A 22,453-nucleotide genomic window follows, 5' to 3' on the forward strand; every position below is an offset into this window, starting at 1 on the left:
GAAAATAAGATAAAAAGTTTTTAACTGTAGGGTAAGAATTGTTTTCTATGCTTATTTTCATACTAAAAAAAAACAAAAACAATACAAACACTATCCAGTTGTTCCTTGTCCATTCCAGTTCAGCTCATGTGTTTTGTGTTTTACATAGCACTTATCCCTTATTTCATTTTCAGGCTGGTCTCTTCAATATCTTTTTTCATGCTTCATTTCCTTCCTGTCAACATTACTGACAGGGGAATAACAGCGATCACGGAATCTTGTAGCATCATGATGCAATTGAATAAATTATTAATACATTAACCTTCAACATTTAAACAAGCTATAGCCTGATCAAATATTCTACCTATTCAATATAAAATTGGCCAGATCTGGCCACTCACATTTACCCTGCAATGTCATTCTAAAAATAAACAATCGCATTGTCACAATCTCAAAGCTACAAGATAATGCATGATTAATGCAAAATAATGTGAATAAGCATTACATTTGACAGAGTAAGGAGAAGGCTACAGCGTTAAGCTAGAGTTTTGAAGTTACACTATACAGACTGTTTCCTGTAAAGCATCATAGAACACCAAGCCTTTCATGTAGAAAGATATATCCTTATCATTTAATGTCTGTCTTCTATGCTGGATGCCCCTTCTTATTGCTGACCCCTTTATAGAGTATACTGGGTGCTTTTTTATGTAGTAATGACACTAGTAAGGTCATCAACTTGCAAGACCAAAAAAAGCCTCCAAAGATTGTAAGGGTGGCTACAATCAGCAGGAGAAAAATGTGGGGTGGGTGGCAATAGCTGATATGACAGGTTGCTGAGAGTGAGAGCAAATATGAAAGGGTGTTAAAGATGAGGTATGGCAGTGCTAAGATGTAGCTCAGAGGAGAGGGAGAGATGATTGCAGGTACACAAAGGAATGAGCAATAGAAAATAAAGTGGGAAGGAATGATATTGAGAATGATAGGTGAATGTTAACAGGAAGTGGTTCCAAGGAGAGGGGTAAATGGTAGTGGAAAAGGGTACGAAATATCTGCAGTTCTATTCTCATACAATTACAGTAGCTGAATAGTGCCATAGTTTGAAGAATGACAGAGAGATGGGTGTTGGGAAGATGAGAGGTGGGAGAGGCTTGAATGGGAGAGATTGAGTGCAGGACAAAAGGAGGGTATACAAATAAACATAAAGGAGTTTAGGGTCTCAGTTTCAATGTGACTTCTCAGACACAGCAAATCATCAATCATCTTGATCCTTTATCATCTCTGTGAGGCTCAACATTTTGAGATCAACCTTCTCTACTTCAATCCATATCTTCCTGCATATCCCTTTTCCACAAATTACATCCACACAGCTTTCCTCACCCATACACATCACATGACCATATCAGTGCAGTCTTTTCTCTTACACACTACATCTGTTTCCTCTTATGCCAGTTTTTCTCTCAATGCATTTGCACTTTGTTGTATAAATTGCACACTGGCATTGCACATCTAGCAGAGCTTGTTGGTTTCATTCCTTTCATTCTTTGCATGTCCTCTGCCTCAATGGCACTCCATTCTGTTCTTATTCTAGCAACTATACTTTCAGAATGTCTTCTCTGAAGTACCCCTGAGGAACCTGAGCATTGAAGAAAATCTATCTCCTGCGTGCTCTTCATTATTATACTGCTCCTGCACATCTACCCAAGAAAATGTACTTTTTTTTGTTTGCACCTTGTATCTTCATAGCTTGCACTGGGCACACTGCATATACTTTCAACATACACCTTTCCTACATACCAAGTAGGGCCATTTTCCTGAAGGAAGCAGACTCCTGTTTTATTTTCCAGCTAACTGAAACTTGGGTCCTTTGCTTAGTTAACTTTGAGGCCTTTTGATTCCAAGCTTTGCTTCAAGCATGATAGAACTTGTGGCAGAGGAAAATCAAAGAAAAGATGGGACTGAAAGGTGAAAACTGAACTAATCTCAAAAAGGCTGAAACTCATGAAGGGCATAACAAAAGACAGCAAACAAATGAAATACTGTGCTGGGGAAGACCCATGCCTGACCTTGGAAATATGTGTACAGTGATGGATTCAAGGGTTTCACATATTTACAACTTGATTTCTTAATTTCACCGGAGCATAAAAACAGAAAAAAATTTTAAAATTGAATTTACAAATTTCTTGATAAGCAAGTGGTCATATTATTTTATTCATTTTCTTTTTCATATGACTCGACCCTTGTCTGCATATGTATAGATAATGGTGTACCTATGCGCATAGACACTGATGGATTCAAGGGTTTTGTTTATTTACAAATTGATTTAATTTCACCAGAGTATGAATACCTATAATGGTGATACTTAAAAAAAAAAAAATAATAATTCAGACCAATCAAAAAACATGGGTAAGCAACGCATTGTAGGCCACACTATAATTTGTGAAAACATTTATGTGTGCACAGGGGATGCATCAGCCTTCATTTTTTTTAGTTTATCATCCATAATATATACTGGTTTCAAAGTGGCATAGTCATTTGTCCAGCCAATAATTTCAACAGGATCTGATTTTTTTTCCTTGCTATAGCAATTTCCACAGAATATTGGGCCTCTTGCTGGTTTCCCATTTTTCAATTTTTCAACAGCGACATTTTCTAAGTCAAACATATTCTTAGTCATCCAGCACTTTTTGACACACCTTATGAAATCATCGTATTCCTCAAGATCTTCAATAGTGCAACTATTTAAATCAAAGACATCTTCTTTTGGCTTCCAGTCCTCAAATTCTACAATAAGCTTCATATTTCGGAATTTAGTAATGTCTATTTGAGGATCAACCTGATTTCTAAAATCTGCTGAAGGTTGTGAACTTGATTTATCATGTGTTCCTTTCAAAGCTTCATCAGGAAACTGTAAAATAAAACAAACAGTAAAGAAAAAAAGCTTTTATTATTAAAATAATTGTAAAGGAAAATTTGTTCCAAAATTAAAACAAATTATATTTTGTAACTTCATTAGATAATTTTTGTTTAATATTGAATAGTGGTTGATCCATGAAAAATTTTGAAGAACTGTATGTACAATATTGGTGGATAATGAGGCAACAATAGTATCCTACTTCTATCATATTCAGTTATTGGAACAATCAGAGTATGAGAAAACTATTGAAAGTCTGTGTTAGGAAATAATCAGTACAAGTTCATACATTGGAGCAGATTACTCTGCTGTGAAGAAGAGGAGAGTTTTGATGTTTCGGGTGGGATCCTGCACAAACCATATCTCTTATGAAACAGGTTGGTTTATAATTAATTTGTTCAAACAGAACTGAGGTTATACTGTGACAATAACAACTAAGCTATATTTATCATATGAAGTTTCTAAAATATCATTCAGTGTTTAATTAGTAACCTCCATAACATATCTATTTTGCCAGAACTTATTCAATAACAAACTTTGCTGCATATTATACTTTGCCAAAATAAATTAGTGCTTATATGACATCTTTGCAATTCATCTAAGTCTCTTCAACTGTATAAACATAGTTGACACCAAGCAGAATATAACATTCTCTCAATATCACATTGATATGTAGTCAGAGTCGATGACAATCTTTTACCTTTTACTTGTTTTAGTCATTTGGCTGCAACCATTCTGGAGCACCGCATTGAAGTTGACTCCTGAACTTATTTTTCTTAAGTTTAGTAATTATTCTATCAGTCTCTTTTGTCAAACCACTAAATTATGGGGACATAAACACACCAGCACTGGTTGTTAAGTGATGGTGGGGGACAAACACAGGCACAAAGATATACACATAGATATATACATATATATATATATATATACAACAGGTTTCTTACAGTTTCTTTCTACCAAATTCATTTACAAGGCCTTGGTCGGCCAAAGACAACAGAACACACTTGCCAAAGGTACTACACAGTTGGATTGGACCCAGAACAATGTGCAAACATCTCTTTTATCTTTAAATTTTTACTTGTTTCAGTCACATGACTGTGACCATGTTAGGGCACCTCTTTGAGGAATTTTAATCGAAATAATCAATTCCAGTACTTATTGTCTTTTTTAAAACCTGTTTATTCTATCAGGCTCTTTTGCTGAACTGCTAGACTATGGGGACATAAACACACCTATCTACCCAATTCACTCACAAGGCTTTAGTCGGCCCAAAGTGCCATGCAGTGGGTGTGAGCATGGAACCATGTGGTTGGGAGGCAAACATCTTACCACACAACCACGCCTGTGTCTATAAAACAAAAAAAGAATATCATATATATTTGGTATGGTGTACTTTATGTGTGGGTAAGCTCTAAATATCACACACAATTATTAGCAGTAAGAATTTTAAAGTTAAGTTGTTGTCAAGTGTTAAAATAATTCATGATTTTAGTGTAATAAGCATTTAAAATTAGAAATAATTAAATATTGAGAAAAAGACAACATTAGCTAATAATGTTTTAATCATCTTTGATAATTACAGGAAATAACTCCAAACATTTTTCACTCTTACTGAATCTCTTCAGCAAAGGAAGCACGGACTTTGACAAGTAAAGTAGTGAAGAGATTATAATAATAAGATATTGTATGCAAGAAAGCATGAAGAATTAGCTTATAAATTAATCTGGTTAATTACTTCTGTTCTTACACATTTCTTTTTATAATATTTTACTGAATATTATAGAGTAAATTCTATATTTAATTATTTTACTAAACAAATAAACAGATGCAGAATATCTGCTCTCAACACATGAAAGATATTGCTGTTGAGTAGCATCAAATCAATACTGATCATTGTAGACTTATGAGCAAAGTCATTCTGTTTGTGACCACCTTGTCATTATATGGGTGTTTAAAATTACATTATCCAGTACCGCCTGACTGGCTCCTGTAGGATTTTCGAGCGAGATCGTTGCCGGTGCCCCTGGACTGGCTTGTGCGGGTGGCACATGGGGGACACCATTTCGAGCGTGGCCGTTTTCGTGCGGGTGACACGTAAAAGCACCCACTACACTCTCTGAGTGGTTGGCGTTAGGAAGGGCATCCAGCTGTAGAAACTCTGCCAAATCAGACTGGAGCCTGGTGTTGCCATCCGGTTTCACCAGTCCTCAGTCAAATCGTCCAACCCATGCTAGCATGGAAAGCGGACGTTAAACGATGATGATGATGATGATGATGATGAATATAACCTTCCTTTTATTAAAATGGAGAAGTATGACAGGAATTTGACTTAATTCTTTTATTTGTTTCAGTCATTTGAATGTGGCCTTGCTGGAGCACTACCTTGAAGGGTTCTAGTCAAACAAATTGACCCCAGAGCTTTTTTTTTTTAAAGCCAAGTACTTATTCTATTGTTCTCTTTTGCCAAAGTGCTAATTTATGGGGATGTAAACATACCAACACCAGTTGTGAAGTGGTGATAGCGAGGATAAATAGTCTCACACACACACGACAGGCTTTTTTCAGTTTCCATCTACCAAATCCACTCACAAGGCTTTGGCTGGCCCAAGACTAAAGACACAGGTCCAAGGTGCCACACAATGAGACTGAACCTAGAACCATGTGGTTGGGAAGCAAGCTTCTTACCACACAGCCATGCCTGCCACCTTCTAGAATTCTATGCATCCATTAGGTAAAGTAACCATGTTCAAGCTCTCTTTGGTTAATTAAAAGATATTGTTTTTACTTTGCAAATGACATTTCACTTCACTTCAAAAACTCCTAAATGTAGTTTCTAATGTTATTTACATTAAATTTCAAATTCAACTTTATGATGAAAGTAAACAAACAAAGTTTGTCTTTAGAAGCATTGAGATGTATTGTAAAATACAGAAATAAATTTATTTTTCAAATGCGTGATAATGCTATAAATAGCTTGATCAGGATAAATTATCCATATAATGCAGAAAAATATGTTACCGGGCTGGCTGGTAACGTATTTTTCTGCATTATATGGATAATTTATCCTGATCAAGCTATTTATAGCATTATCACGCGTTTGGAAAATAAATTTATTTCTGTATCTTACATTAAATTTCAGTTTCTTTCAAGCCAGATCAACGAACTACATTAAGCATCTCTCTCTCTCTTTTTTTTTTTTTGTTAATTTATTTATTTACCAACAAATAGCAGTTAACAATATAATCATATTCATTTATAACCAAGGCAAAAAAAAAATAAGAAAAGCTAATTTTCAACACTTTTTTTATCTATTTAAAAAACACATATGTTTAAGGGAAAATACAAATATCTATTGAAAATGAATCAGGGCCCACTACGGCTCATTTGTTTTTTGTTGTCTTTTTTTATATTTGTTTCAATCATTAGACAGCAGCTATACTGGGGCACTGCCCTGATGAATTTTTAGTCGAATGTATCAATCCCAGTACTTATTATTTTCTTTCTTAAAGCCTGGTACTTATTCAATCAATGTCTTTTGCCAAAGCACCAAGTTATGGGGATATAAACACACCAATACCAGTTGTCAAGTGGTGGTAGGGGACAAACTCGCACACACAGACATATATATATATATATATATATATATATATATATATATATATATATATATATATATATATATATATAGAGAGAGAGAGAGAGAGAGAGAGAGAGAGAATAATATTAGGGAATGAATTATTATTTCAACCTTACAGGTAAAATTCAGTAAAATAATATTAGACCAAATTTCGTAATATATAATATAATAATATATGTATATAACTAATTTAGAGACGAACCACCATTCCACAACTCAGTCAATGAACAACCCATCCAAAACCATGCTGTGAGACATATACCATACAAAATACTAATCTAGAATTTTAATAATATATAATATTGAACAGTAAGATTATTACAATCCTATAATATATAAGAGCAAATACTTTTAAAATCACAGTGAATACCATACAAAGAAACATTCACCATAAAAATATTAATCTAAAAATCAAATAAAGGATTTTATATAGTCCTAATTCAGCCATGAAACACACGTAGTCGATGTACAAGTACTTACTTTTCATCATCATCATCGTTTAACGTCCGCTTTCCATGCTAGCATGGGTTGGACGACTTGACTGAGGACTGGTGAAACCGGATGGCAACACCAGGCTCCAATCTAAATTTGGCAGAGTTTCTACAGCTGGATGCCCTTCCTAACGCCAACCACTCAGAGAGTGTAGGATTTTATACATTATATTATTGTATTAATTGTTATTGTTCAATTTATTTGATGTTTAGATTAATATTTTTACAATGAATGTTTCTTTGTATGGTATTCGCTGTGATTTTAAAAGTATTTGCTCTTATATATTATATGATTGTAATAATCTTACTGTTCAATATTATATATTATTAAAATTCTAGATTAGTATTTTGTATGGTATATGTCTCACAGCATGGTTTTGGACAGGTTCTTCATTGACTGAGTTGTGGAAATGGTGGTTCGACTCTAAATTAGTTATATATATATATGTGCGTGTGTGTATTTATATATATATGACAGGCTTCTTTTATTTTCCACCTACCAAATCCACTTGCAAAGCTTTGGTCATCCAAAGGTTATAGTAGAAAACACTTGCCTAAGGTGCCTCACAAAGTACCATGCAGTGGGCCTGAAACCTGAACCTTGTGGTTGAAAAGTAAGCTTTTAACCACACAGCCATGCCTATTTACTGTTGTTATGATATCTAGGGTGACAAAAGTTAGGTCATGAAGAATATGTCGAGCATTTATTTCATTGAAGTTGTCTGCATCGACAAACTTAGAGTCATTGAAAACAGAGCATAGTGGTAAGGAAAGTTGTTTTCATCAATCAGTAGCCCTATGCTTTTTTGGCAAATGAGTATGAAGTGGTGAGAAAGAATCTTCAGATGCCGGGCCTCACTGATGAAATGACAAAGGACTGGGAGTTGTGGTGCTTTGCAATACTTGAGAAAATGCATCAAGTTAAGTAAAATTGTGGTCATCAATACAAACAAGAATGACCTTTACAGGTGCCGGTGGCACATAAAAATACCCAGCACACTCAGTAAAGTGTAGCATCAAGCCATAGAAACCATGTCACAACAAACAATTGCAATCTGACCAACTCCCATCAAACTGTCCAACCCATGCCAGCATGGAAAACAGCTGATATTCCTCAATGATGCTGATATTCCTCAATGGCCATATTATTATTAATGATAGTCCTCATGGTATTCTAGAGATGACATTTAAAAAAAATTCACATGTTGTTATTGCTGATGAATGAGGTGTAGCAGTTAGCAGCCATGCCTGTATCTATATATAAAAGGCACCTGTGCCAGTGACGCATAAAAGGCACCTGGTACACTCTGTGGAGTGGCTGGCATTAGGAAGGGCATCTAGTCATAAAAATCAAAGCCAAAATAAACTGGAGCCTGGTGCAACTCACCAGTTCCAGTCAAATGGTTTAAACCATGCCAGCATGGAAAACGGATACTAAATGATGATGATGATGTATAATGTACTATTCCATAATATCTCAAGGCATTGTATTAATGACTTAGGGTGGGGTAAAAATAAGATGCTTTGACACTGGTAGCATTATTTAGAATATCAGCAGAGGGAAGCAATAGAGCTGCAACAGACAAAAAAATCAAATTACAGGGACAGTTCAACTACAAGAAGCCTAACTTCCAAAATACTGTACTGACTGAGTATTTCTAGTTTAATATGTGTGTGTGTGTGTGTGTGCGTGTGCACGTACATGCACATGTATCACAGGAGAGGTTATGTTGTCTATTCCAGATTGGTAGGGTCAATGTGAGTGATATTCTAATATTCAGCTTTAGTTGGCGTAAGTTGATTGATGCCAGTAGTAAAAATGTGGATGCACAGAATTCTAGAAGGTGGCAGTTCTAAAGAAGAAGAGGCTGGGTAAATTTCTGTAATAGGAAGTTTTTGCTTCACTCTTATTCGATAAACTTATGAACAAAATCATTTTAGCCATGACCATCTCCTTTTTATTCCAGGTAGTACATCTAAAACAATGTTATCCAATGTGTCTTGTTTTTAAAATGAGAGGGTGTCCTTTATGTGCCTGTTATATCCAGTGATTATGTCAAAGGCTTCCTTGGAGACGAGTATATTATGAAAGCTTGACTGAACAATACCTGCATGTCACTATTATATAAAATCTGATTCTGAGTACAAAGATAAATATTGATAATACCTGGTCACTTTGTCCAAACTAGATTTGTTCTTCTGGCTTCCTGGTAAGTGTACCAATATAGTTTAATTAGCTCAAAGTTAATCATGTGATTTTAACTTGGTAGGAACCAATGATTACAACAGCAACAGGTATGGTAACAACACCAACACAATAATAATAATATGACCAAACAAGTGCAGTCTTCTCTCTTGCCCGCTGCATCTAATTCCTCTGATGCCTAACATTTTTCTCAGTACACTAGTACTCTGTTGCACATGTGTGACATTGTGCATCCAGTGAAGCACACTAGCTTCATTCCTCTCTAGTCTTTGCACATCCTCTGGGCCCATATCTCAATATCATGTAGCATTGCATGCAATCTTCCTTTCACTTGAAGAGGGAGACCTTTGATTGTCAACAGAGGTAAAAGCTCTCTGAATTTTCTCCATCCTATTCTTATTCTAGTGATTACACTTTCTGTACATCTTCCCCCACAGCTAATTAGATCCCCTAGATAGCAAAAATTATCCACTATCTCTAACAAGTATTTCTACTCTGTGCATCTTCCACATACAAACAATACTTTCACTGGTAACCTTCTTATTATTCCACTGCACCTCATGTGTGTCCATAGCTTACACTGGGTACACCATATTGAATTCCTGCTTGCACCTTTCCTACATATCAAGCAGGGCCATAACTGATGGTGGGTAAGGTCTTGTCCATTTTCTTGCTTACTAGAACTCTAGTCTTTAACCTTAAGGCTGTTTGATTTCAGATTTTGCTTCCACACCTAGATGCATACCTACACAAGTGTGTGACCCCATCAACTTAGTTTCCTCATAATGTCCAGAAAAATGGATATTTTTAAAAGAAATTTTCAACAACTGACTTTCAGATAATGTAGATCACAATTATATTGATATTTAACGTGATAAAAAAACCCCAGAAAAAATAGAAAAACATTGGTGGTAATGCACATTAGTTTTTGAAAATTTCAGGTTTTATTTTGTAGATATATATGGGGTGTGTGTCTGTAAATATGCGCGGACGCCCATCATTTTTTCTTTTTAACATTAAATTCCAATATAATCATAATCTACACCATTCCAAAACTATTTATAGAAAATTTCATTGAAGAATGTCCATTTTTCCCCTGAAAGTTATGAGGAAACATAGTTGATGAGGGGAAGAGATATTTATGTTTCCATCCATCCATTTTCTCTGCCTACAGGAAGGGTTGTGGGGCTGGATCCTTCATGGAGTCCTATCAGAAGCAATTGTCATTAGACTTTTCTGGCTAGATTCTCAAACCTGACCGACAACCAGCTTGTTCTTGGTCTACTCCTACATCGCTACTCAGCTTGAAGATTCTGGCTTGCGATTCTTTCCTGCAACATTCTAATCACTTGTCTGTAGTATTAGGGCTATAACCTCTCAATGTGAAGATGTAGTGGCTCAACCTGAAGATCCTGATCTCCAAGCCACATACTCTGTTGAGTAATGTTACTCCAGAGACCTTTTGGAGTAACCCCATCTCAGCCGCTTGTATTCATGATCGTACTCATTCAACCATTACCAAACATTCATGACTACATATTAAACATACATATGTGAATATGTATGTTTAATATTATAAATCAGGGATTCTCAACCATTTTTTATCTATGGACCCCTCTGAAAAGCTATTTTATTCTGGTGGACCCCCATAGCCATTCAATGTTTAAAAACTAGTTTTATAGAAACTTCTTTCAAAATTCCTATTCAAAATTCCTTTCAAAATTCTCACATTAACTTGTGTAAGTTGAACTATGTAAAATGTTAGAGAAAGAAACCTAGCTGTTTTTTGCAATACATACATCTAAAGCAAAAATTTTCAGGGACCCTTAAAATGCTATTGTAGGTCCCCAATGTACCATTTTGTTGCGTGGACCCCCAAAATCTTATATGGACACATCAGCCCTGGTTGAGAACCACTGGTATAAACGAATGAAGTTATCCAATTCCATTCACATCAAGGATACATCATAGGAAGTGCCTCCCCCTCCCCACTTCAGATTCCAATGTTTTAAACAACAGAGATTCCGATTTTGCCAAAACGAAAAAATAAATTTCAAAATTTCAATTTTCCCTAAACCCCACCCCCTTTTTTTTTTTAGTAGTTTCCGAATTATTTTTCTTTTAATCGTTCCCTCATTTTTTCATTTTTAGAATTTCACGTAGAAAAATATGGAGATTATGATGGAGCTAAAGAATACGCACACCACCCGTCTTCAGCGAAAGCCTAACCCACACCCTGAACACCGGGTGTGCGTATTCTTTACCTTCGCCGGGATTATAATACTGAAGAAAAAAATTTTCGAAAATATCAATTTATAAAATAAAGTTATTTCTTGCTGGACATCTTCGCCAATATTTCGGATATTTTGGCAGCGAGCTGGCAGAATCGTTAGCACGCCAGGCGAAATGCTTAGCGGTATTTCGTGTCGGTAATCTTCAAGTTTAGGGGGATAAAAAAAATAAATAAAAATATTCAAGGCAAATAACTGAACGACTTACCAGTATTATCCGTTTTCGGCACTATCATGCTATTAGCTGTCAGAAGTGAAAGTGCTCACTGCCTGCTAGTGAAGTATCTGTCTGTCTGCCTGTCTGCCTGCATGCCTGTTGCTGGCCTGTCGATTCTTTGGCTACTAACAGCTAATACCATGACTGGCCGGAGCGAGCTATATGTCTGTCTGTCTGTCTCTCTCTCTCTCTATCTATCTATTACTCGAAAGTTCGCGCGTCCGCGCTAGCTAGTCGTGAGTAGAAAACACAAATTTAATATAAAAACATATTTCCTGAAATTGCAAATTATTTAAAATATAAAAATATAATTTTCAACAGAGAGAATTTATCAAAATAGAAAACAAATGAAGTTTGAAGTTTAAAAATAATAGGATCGACCACTCACGACTAGCTAGCTCGGACGCGCGAACTTTCGAGTAATAGATAGATAGATAGATAGATAGAGAGAGAGACAGACAGACATATAGCTCGCTCCGGCCAGTCATGGTATTAGCTTTCAGTAGCCAAAGAATCGAAAGGCCAGCAACAGGCAGACAGACAGATACTTCACTAGCAGTGAGCACTTTCACTTCTGACAGCTAATAGCATGATAGTGCCCCGTTTTCTTCTAGCTGTTTATAAATAAATCACACCCTAACCCTAACGTCAATCAAATCACGTGTGTGATTTATTTATAAACAGAGATGTACGGAGAATACTAGTAAGACGTTCAGTTACTTCCCTTAAATATTTTTATTTATCCCCCTAAACTTGAAGATTACCTTTCGTGTCTTTACGTTCTGAGTTCAAATTGCCTTTCATCCTTTCGGGGTCAATAAATTAAGTACTAGTTGCGTACTGAGATCGATCAATTGAATATTCCGGATGTTTTTTAACTTGTCCGCTGATTTGCGCATGCGTAAAAGATTTTCTAGCCCGCGCATGAAATGAGCCTAGAGGTGGTCTCTCCATATGCTAGAAGTAACAGTCAAATTTCTGACGGTATGAACAGGCAACACACCCTTTTTGATTTACTTTTATTCTTTGTTTTTTTCGTTTTCTGATTCCAATGTTTTCGACAACGGAGATTCTGATTTTGCCATAGAAAAAAAAAAAAAATTAAAAGAAAAAACAACCTTTAAAAAATTTCCGCCACTTGACTCATAGTTTGTCAACCACGAAAAGAGGAAAGGCGAAATTAACCTCGATAGGATGAAAAGACCCCTAACTAAATACCACAAGACACTTCAACTACCACTCTACCAATTCTACTAATATTACACCAACAGGAACCAGTAATGTCTATCCATATAACCTCTAACGTGGAAGTAGAATAATTCACTAAATACTGTGTATAAAAAGCTCACCAACTTTTTTATCACATTATATTCCAATATAATCGTAATCTACATCATCTGAAAGTCTTTATAGGAGATTTAATTGGAAAATGCCCATTTTTTTCCTGAAAATTATGAAGAAACAAAGTTCACTCTGGTGAATTATCTGAAACACCACTCTCTCACCTCAGCAAAACTTTCTTCGCAACGAATACCGATACAATCGGGATCTACACCATCTGAAAGGCAATTGTAGGTAATGCCAGTATATATATATATATATATATATATATATATAAATTTAAATAATAAGGGTGAAAAATTGAATATTAATTTGATTAATATCAATTTAAAACCAGTGACCTAGCATATTGAAAAACGTAACCAACGAATATATATTAGGAGAAAGTCCAACTTACTTTAAAGTTACATAAGGCTGCCATGCCCTTTTTAATGATTGTCGATTTACAAGTTTTGCATTGTAGATCAACTTTGTTCATCAGCGTGGTCGCTGATGCCGTCATTTTCTTTCCGATGTTTACTAACAGTGCTCTTCTAAGAACAGTGTTGGCTCTTTGCTTCCGGAAAACCACATAATATGCCTCTGTCGAAAGTGAGCGGACGAATTTCTCTCCTATTTTGTGTGATGCGGCCGTGGTTTGCTGATGGATTATTTTTTTATGGTAATTTTTTATGGTAATTTTGTTTTTGTTTTGCTTTGTTTTCTGGAAGTTATAGGAAGGATATATACAACACAGACATACACACATTCATATATTACACACGCGCGCGCACATAAAGAAGGGCGGAATTCTGGTTTAAGCACACCATATAACTCCTTATAACTACTTTAATTTTTTTGAATTTTCAGTAATTCCTTGCAAATTTGTGTTCTACGCACGGGAATTCATACGATTATGAAAAAAATTTAGTATGTCATTTAAGGGTGATTTAGCACATCCCACGAGCACCCGATATCGTTCTCGTTTCTTTTTTACTCTAACTTGCATTAATATTTTTCAATATCTTTCTCCCCATAAACACATTTAATGGAATGATGATGCACCCAAAGGTGGTCCTAAATAATAGAGTAGAAATTATCAAGTACGCCCAAAAACTAATTTTTTAAGATGTGTGTTTTAATCATCAAAGTAAGTTCTTAAAATTTTTTCAGATTCGTGTTTTGAATATCTGAGGTTAATACCAGCTAAAATACGACATGTGATGAATGGCTGCACTGGGCACAAGTTGTCCGGTTTCAGTGGGCTACAATTCGAGTTTTATGAATTCATGCTTGACTTATATCACAACCACTTGGGAGATAATGTCTCTGCCATGGAGTCGGAAGCAAACGAAGTGGAGGCAGTTGGCACCGTTTTAAAGGAATACTCGTCTGTGAAGGGAACTATGATCAGCCCGGACAAGTCAGTGGGCTTGCAGCTAAATACCTGGAAAAGTAGGCTCGTGTTAGTGGAGAGCGTCATGGGATGCAATACTTACGGACCGATTAAACGCCTCGAGTCTGGTTCGGTTCCAACTTTCATAGAGACCAGGAATGCGGTGACATAACGAACAGTGTAGACAGTCTTACTCAGAAATTAGCCAAGAGGAAGCTGTCTTTGAGCGGTAAGACAGAGGTGAACGCCTACATTGCCCTAATCGTCGTACCATGCCCTAACTACGGTCTGATCACATCGGACCACTTGCTCTTCAACTTCTTGTTATAGAGAAGGGACGCTTTCCACTGGCCAAGCGTGTCTAGTGCCACGACTCTCTGAATTATAAGTTAGGCATGCCTTGACTGATGATTCACAGAAAGGTGCTGAGGCTGTGCCAACTGTGGAGACAGTGAGTAGATTTAGTTACCATTCATGAGGCAAGTTTTTCCACGGCTTGTTTCCTTGATGGAGCTTGCAGTCCTGGATGCCTGGTACCCCAAACGTAATCAGGCTTTCACCGCGCTCTTCCAGTTGGACAATAGAATCGGTGGATGTTCCACTCTAACAATTTGCGGGGTTAGTGTCGAGGAAGAATCTGGGGAAACATTGATTTTGTGACAAGCATCAGCCAATTTAGCTATGTTCGAAAAATGTTCCGCTCAGAAGCCATTCTCTAAAAGCATTCTACTGTTACGCGTAAAACTGAGAAATTTACATCGATACCAATTAACCAGGAACTAAAATTAATTAGGGCAAAAATTTAGAAACTGTCATCAGAACCGAATTTCTTGGAGGAACCTAGCATACTGCTAGAGATGAATGATTCCGAAACAAAAACGCTATGGGATAGAGATCTTAATTCAGGTGAAACCTGAAATGTTGGACAGGATCAATAACCTATCAGAAATCTCGGGAGATCTGAAAGTGCAGGTAGTAGTGGAGAACAAATAGCTTAGATGCTGTAAATATGGAAATACCGATCTTCTCAAGACCTTCTTCCCTCAGCAATAACGGAAAGTGACAGTTGACAGAAAGCCTCCAACACTCCGGCAGTAGGGAAAAAACAGCAGCAACTACATCAGCAACACTAGTAACAACGCAAAATTGCGGAAGCTGTGGTTGCTGCACTAGCGACAAAGATGGAAGCAACACTTATAATAGCAGCAACGACACCAACGGTTGAAACAACATTAACGAAAACAACAATAAAAAATATCCCTCTCATGGGCCACGATATCGGCAACAGCAACAGAAAACCCCAAAACAACAACAAAAATATTAACATCAGAATAGATCACAAACCCCACAAAGCATGCCCTCCATTCAAGCATACTGAGTAGCGAATGTCATGGCGAGGAGCTTAAATGGCAGAAAATGACTAATAGAAAGAAAACGAAAGAGAACTCACACCAGCAACAGAATTTAAGCGAACGGGAAACATACTTTCAAACAACGACACAGCAACACACTTATATTAACAACAAAACCAGTGTTATCACCACCATCATTAACATCGTCATCACCACAATCGCAACAGATACCATCGTAAGCACAACCCATTCTACACCCAAACCAACAACTAGAACAACATCCTCAAAGGAACACCATAAACGATACGGTCATAGACACAAGCAACAAAGGACTAATAGGCCACACACATCAACACACAAGCATTTACACATCACGACTTCACACCAACAAATAACATACTATAGGAAAGTGGGTTATACATCATTAGATGTACACCACTTTCCTATATAAAATTAAGAATATAACGGAACGCTGAACTCCAGACTATCAACTTAAACAACATTTATTCAGGTGGTAAATATATACATCTTTAGCTCTTGTTTGTTGTTATAGCTTCTGTGTGTATGAGCATGGTTGTTGGGACGTTGGTATGTAGATGTAAGCGAGCTGTCGAGCGTAAGTTCGAAAGATGGAGAGAGACAGCTAAACACGTCCATGCTCAATCGCTGGCCAGCAAGAAAGAGACAGAATAGAAGCGGGAACGCCTGGTTGTTGAATTCTACGCATGCGCACAGCGTTACTACAGGGCTCCCTTGCCAGTGCGGAAACGCACGACAATATGAAATCTGTTGGAACGCCTGAGGCAGGATGGCCACCGAAACCACCCACAAGATGTGGTACGAACACACACACAAAGAAAAATCAAAGAAATGAATGTACACTTGTGAGATACATGCATGCAATGTACAAATGAAATGACAATGACAAAACAACCGTGATGACAACTGTCCAGGAAACTGGAATCACGCGATGTAAAAAGTCTGATTGTTTGTTTTCCCTGAAAGGAAAGAAAATATATGAGTGCACTAGTGTGTGTGTGAGAAAAAACACGTAGTATAGACTGCGAAAAGTCCCAAAACACTGAGATAGAGAAAACCAGTTTGTATTAAAATTCCACAAGGAGATAGAATGTCTGTACTCAGGAAGTCGTGGTCAGTTGTGACCGGTTACCTGGTACGGAATATTCAATTCGGCTAGCTCTTACTGTTGTGCGTGAGTGGATAAATTCCACTCCACAGTGAAGATAAAACCGAGTGTGTTGATCTGGTGTGTCCCTGGTGGTGGGGTTGTTGGCGCACGACATTGTGGTAGACAGTACATTGATGGTGAAGACGTCAGCACAGGAACTGTAATATAGCTGTGTTCTGTATGTGTGGTGGTAATGATGTCTTGTTGAAACTTGGCGACGTCGGGGGGAATGCTTGTAGTTGGTAGTAGTAGTTGTTGTCGTCGCGGTGGTAATCTTGGTTGAACGAAGCTGGTGGCGAAAAGGCTGCTCGTTGATGATGGTTGAAGAGGTGCGCTTTCACAGACGGTCGACAGACAAATCTCTGTACGACCATTAGCGAAAACCTCGAAGAAAATTTTCTTAACCCAAGATGAAAGAACGACCGTGCGAACTCAAAAAGGAGAAATGGTGACGAATGGAAAAACAGAGGACTCCTTTTATTTAAACGTGTCACACGTCGAATACAAAAAATAATTTTTCAATGATGATATACAAATATGTTATACTACGATAACATAGATTTCGTAAATACCAGTAATGAGACGATAGAAAAAAAAAACAACCGTATGAAATGAATAACAAGAGATATTTAGTGTGGTATAAAAGATGTATGTGTATGTGAGAGTGTGAATGCGACATATAAGAACATAATAAAAGACAGGCCGTCTATATGTATGTGAGATATCACAGCAGATAGAAAGTCAGTACACGTGAGAGTTTTATACCAAGTTCTTGAGTACACAATTGGAAAGTCGTGTTGACTATGGTTGGAGATGTTGGTGGTCATCGTTGCTTGGTAGTTCAGTCTCAATGGCCGCATTTGTTCTTTAGTCGGGGTTCACCAGTTATAGGTTGGTAGTCCAGAATCCATGCTGCGTTTTTCTTCGTCGGGGTCACCACTTTATAGGAAAGTGGGTTATTGTAGCTCAGCGGGCTGCGTGTTCGAATCACGTCGGGGGTCACCACTTTATATAGGAAAGTAGGTTATATATCATTAGATGTATACCTGACTTTCCTATATAAAATTAGAAATTAAACGGAACGCTGAACTCCAGACTATCAACTTAAACAACATTTATTCAGGTGGTAAATATATACATCTTTAGCTCTTGTTTGTTGTTATAGCTTCTGTGTGTATGAGCATGGTTGTTGGGACGTTGGTATGTAGATGTAAGCGAGCTGTCGAGCCTAAGTTCGAAAGATGGAGAGAGACAGCTAAAAACGTCCATGCTCAATCGCTGGCCAGCAAGAAAGCGACAGAATAGAAGCGAGAACGCTTGGTTGTTGAATTCCACGCATGCGTGAGACTACGCATGCGCACAGCGTTACTACAATACCAACGCACCCACAAAATCCAGAAACAACACAAAAAACTTGCAACAAACCAAAACCAAAATTCTCCGACAGAATGGGTGATCTCCAGGGATTGTAAACAAGAACATCTACAAAACTTTAATAGTAGAAACACCCACAATTAGTCGGAAAGACAGAATACTAGCCTCTCCATAAGAATGAAATAAGTGAGCCTGTCTCGCTTTTCGCCTTCTGTCTAACATGATCTTACTTAGAATAGGCAGTGTGAAAGCATGTAATCTTGGGTTGCCTTGGAAACATGGTCAATTGCTCAACGACCTCACGTGACTAAATATATATGTGATAATTATCAAAGAAACGAGAATTTTCGAGCGACGCACCTTCACGACCATTTTCGGAAGTTACGAGCTGTGGGCATCTCTAAGTTGGCTGAGATTAAGAGGCAGAGTTGTGTCATTTCGGAAAGGTCTGGCCCTTCGATAGAGATCATCCTGGACCCAGAAGGTAAGTTGGTAGTAATGAACGTAACTAACAGCGAAAACCATTTCTTCAAACTAGTGACCGTCTACGCCCCAACAAGAGCGGGGCGGTTTGATTTCTTTTGTTGTTTAATGGCCTTTCTAGGAACATCCTGCACTTTAGGGTTAGTGGGCGATCGGAACATCATCTTCGATGTGTGCAGATTGAAGAGATAGTAATTGCAAAAACCTTACAAACCTAATCAAATGCTTCCAACTGTCTGACAGGTAACGGCTGGCTTTCACGAAAATTCAAATGTGGACATAGATAAACCGCATCGGGCCATGCAAGTCGTATCTAGATAGAATATTCTGTTGGTCAGTAGATAAGGATAGCAGAGATTGTCTACAATTTAAAATCGTCGACTAATCAGATCACAAATTTGTGGTCTATACGGTGGACCTAGATATGTTTAGTATACTAGGATCCTGGAAGCTGAATGCGTCGCTCTCGGCGCATCAGATTTACAAGGACGTATCAATTGATTAATTGAAGGGGAAACAGTCAACGATAAATGCTGGTTCTCCTTGAAAAAAAGCGATTAGAGTATAACCAACAAGGTTATTTAAGAAAGTAGCAATGAAGAAAACTATTTTAAAAGGAGACCTAGCCAGAAACATAGAAGGGGCACTTAGGAAAGGCATCTCAACTGATGTGCTTGCAGTGAGATTGGCACTCGACCCATTCTTGAAGGCAAAGCACACGAAGGTTGCGTTGTGAGAGCTAAGGCGCGTGCTCTAAGACTGGAAAAAAACGAAAGCTGTTCGATGGGCCTGAGCGACAGAGGCACAACGTGACAAATTCACAATTTGGTCTTTGATGGACATGATAAGCACGAGTTACCTAATCAAATATGCGCGACTTTTCAGTGACACTTTGTTCGACTGTTTGGGATAAATGGCGGGTCGCATTGCAGAATGGACTCCAGTGCATAGCACGATGGCCTATTGCGGCTCTCGGCAATGAAGATGGAGTTGATATGAAGAGTTGATAACAACCGTGAAAATACGGAAAGCAATGGTTAGCTTTATGGGCAGCAAATCACAAAATTTGGATGGTCTACTCTATAACCTTTATTTTAATATGCCATTGGCAGACAGTACAACAGAAGAATCCCCAGTTCTGTAAGTTAAGAAGCGGTTGTGCTGCCGAAAAAGATCTGAATAAAAGGGACTACATTGATAATTAACGGCTAAATGCATATTTCAAAATTTTGTCTAAGGTATTAACGAAGAGGTTGACGTTTGTCGTCGGTGGTCTGACTGGTGAAGTACAAACAAGCACCATCCCAAAGAGAGAAACACCACGTCTTGTGATACATCATAGAGAGGTGGCAATCAAGGCCCCTACCCTGGTATGGGCGGGAACTTGATCAACTTAGATCAATCGAAAGACTTCGATCGGGGTGACCACAAGTATTTGGTGACTGTTCTCACAGCAACCGCTTTCGGTCACGTTGGCTTTTCCTCTTTCCGGCGTTTTTGGTTCCAGACTTTTTAAGGTCTAGCCGCTGACCACAAGACACAGTCAGTTCCAGCGACAACGCCAGACACCACCACCACAGCAGCTACATTGAGACTCACCAACTTCGTCCAACAACATTACGGCAACCTCCCTCTTCGTCGCCAACATCATGTTCTTCTTAACATCGTCAACATCATCTCTCTACGTACACAGCTCAGCAAGCAATTTACCCAGGTTCCAACACTTCACTGTTCATGAATTACTTCACCATGGATCAACAACGAATATACAACCTGCAAGAATACCTGTATCAAGTGACCCAGGCAGCAGCATCACAGCCACGACTTCATGTACCTGTAACCGACTCAGCATCATAGCCGCAACTTCTTGATACAGTATTTCAACTACTGTGTACGACTAACTACAAACTGGTATTATTCATCTTCTATGAACTTACTTCTCACTTCAATGGCTATAGACTCTTTCACTGTCATCATCTTCATTGCCATCCTTATATGTTTTTAACACGCGCATACATCTACGCTTACACACACACATACACTTTGTTCTCATGACGGCCTGTCTATTATTCTGTATATGGCTTTCCTATAAGTAGGTTATCTCCCTTGGCTAGGCGGCGCTCCATGTAGATAATTAAACTTCCGGAGACTACCCACGCCATTGTTATTGTTTTACGTCTTATCATGGATATAAAGCATCTTGATGATTCAGCTATCGAAGTACTTACTGTGCCTGAGTTAAAGAAATATTTAAGATTATATGGACAGTATGTTACTGGAAGAAAGGCGGACTTGACTGAAAGGTTGAAAGGAATAAAAATTCTGTCGATGAAGAATGTCAACAAAGTAAATTCATCGGACGATACTTCAGACAGGAATAAGCAGAAACTTATATCTCCTCTCGGTGAAGTATTGCCTGATCTAAAGATCTTTGTAAGTTGCCGAATTTCACAGATAATGACATAATTACCTCGTGCTACGGATGAAAGTAAAGCAACAGTTAAGGAGTGGCATATTTTACCACGACAGACACGTACACAGCATCGAATACCACGATGTGAGTGAAAGCTGCTCTCACTGTATTGTCCGGTGTCTGGTAATCCCTTCGATACCGACATCAAACCAAAAAAAGAATCCTGACCACAGAGTGTGGGTAATTATGTCAAATGTCACTGGCAATGTGCATTCAGCTGATTGCAACTGTTAAAGCAAGTCACTGAGCATGCGTACATGTCATACGGGAGAGTTCCAATCAGGGGTGGATAACACTTTATAGGAACCCCCTATACATGACGCACACACAGGCACACATGTTAACATATCAATAAATCTTCTCTTAATCATTCTCACCCGGTTGTCTCTTTTCCATCTGGCACTTATTAGTAGTATTCAATTTTCTCTTTATTGTAAGGGCTGTGTGATGTGGTACTAAAAAGCCATTCTCTCACTTCACATCGCACAGTCCTTTACAGTATAAATGTGAATAGGTAATCTGGGTATAGAAGCTGTAGGTTTTGGAGCAGTTGTCTGTAGTTGTCCCTTTACTTTGCTGGTAAATACTTTGTCATGTCTGTCCCAAACAACTATATCCGGTCAGTTATGTTATGTAAGTATTCATAACAGGGTAGTGCTCTATATTTTTCTCATTACGGTCATTTTTTCGGATGGAATTGTAAATTGTTTTAGTGCCAATGTTGTGTAACATTAGCAGGTAGTGTGCCTTATGACGTTTTTTGACAACCACAGAAATGTGACATGATGTTTTCGGTTACACCTCGAAGCTCCTAGGACTTCACTGTCTTTTTTGTTTTTAGGTAGTTTGTTGTAATCGCTTGCTCTTGGATTGCAAACGCACAACCTTCGAAGTGTGATGTGATGTAGCGGTCACGAGTCCAAGAAAGGCTGCACTTCATGTCGATATTAATTTCATCTTTAAGTCTTCGAGAGTCCGTTTGCTTGCTTTCTTTCTTTCTTTCTGGTAGAGCATTTTACATCATATTTTCATTGAGATATGTTAGTTTTAGGCTTCGGTTTAGTGTTATGCTTTAGCGTTTAGAATTATAGTTTAGGGTTAAAGTTTGGGTTAGAGTTAAGGTTAGGGTTTAGG

General features: G+C 37.8%; 1 protein-coding gene across 1 annotated transcript; it reads right to left on the reverse strand.

The window, feature by feature from the left end:
- Positions 1–2,155: 2,155 nt before the first annotated feature.
- Positions 2,156–13,709, reverse strand: LOC149136127 (uncharacterized). Its single transcript, XM_089350938.1, has 2 exons — positions 13,471–13,709; positions 2,156–2,884 (listed from the first exon to the last, which is right to left on the reverse strand). Exons 1-2 carry the CDS (start codon positions 13,573–13,575, stop codon positions 2,426–2,428), a joined length of 564 nt encoding a protein of 187 aa, XP_089207064.1. The 5' UTR covers positions 13,576–13,709; the 3' UTR covers positions 2,156–2,425.
- Between the last annotated feature and the right edge of the window lie 8,744 nt (positions 13,710–22,453).

The sequence above is a fragment of the Octopus bimaculoides genome, chromosome 4, assembly GCF_046866305.1.
Source record: "Octopus bimaculoides isolate indiv1 chromosome 4, ASM4686630v1, whole genome shotgun sequence".
NCBI classification, from domain to species: Eukaryota; Metazoa; Mollusca; class Cephalopoda; order Octopoda; family Octopodidae; genus Octopus; species Octopus bimaculoides.

Coding starts and splice junctions, on each gene's coding strand:
- LOC149136127 (XM_089350938.1), bottom strand. CDS start 13,575: ATGACGGCATCAGCGACCACGCTGATGAACAAAGTTGATCTACAATGC. Junction 2,885..13,470: donor CAGCCTTATGTAACTTTAAA/GTAAGTTGGACT, acceptor TTTATTTTACAG/TTTCCTGATGAAGCTTTGAA.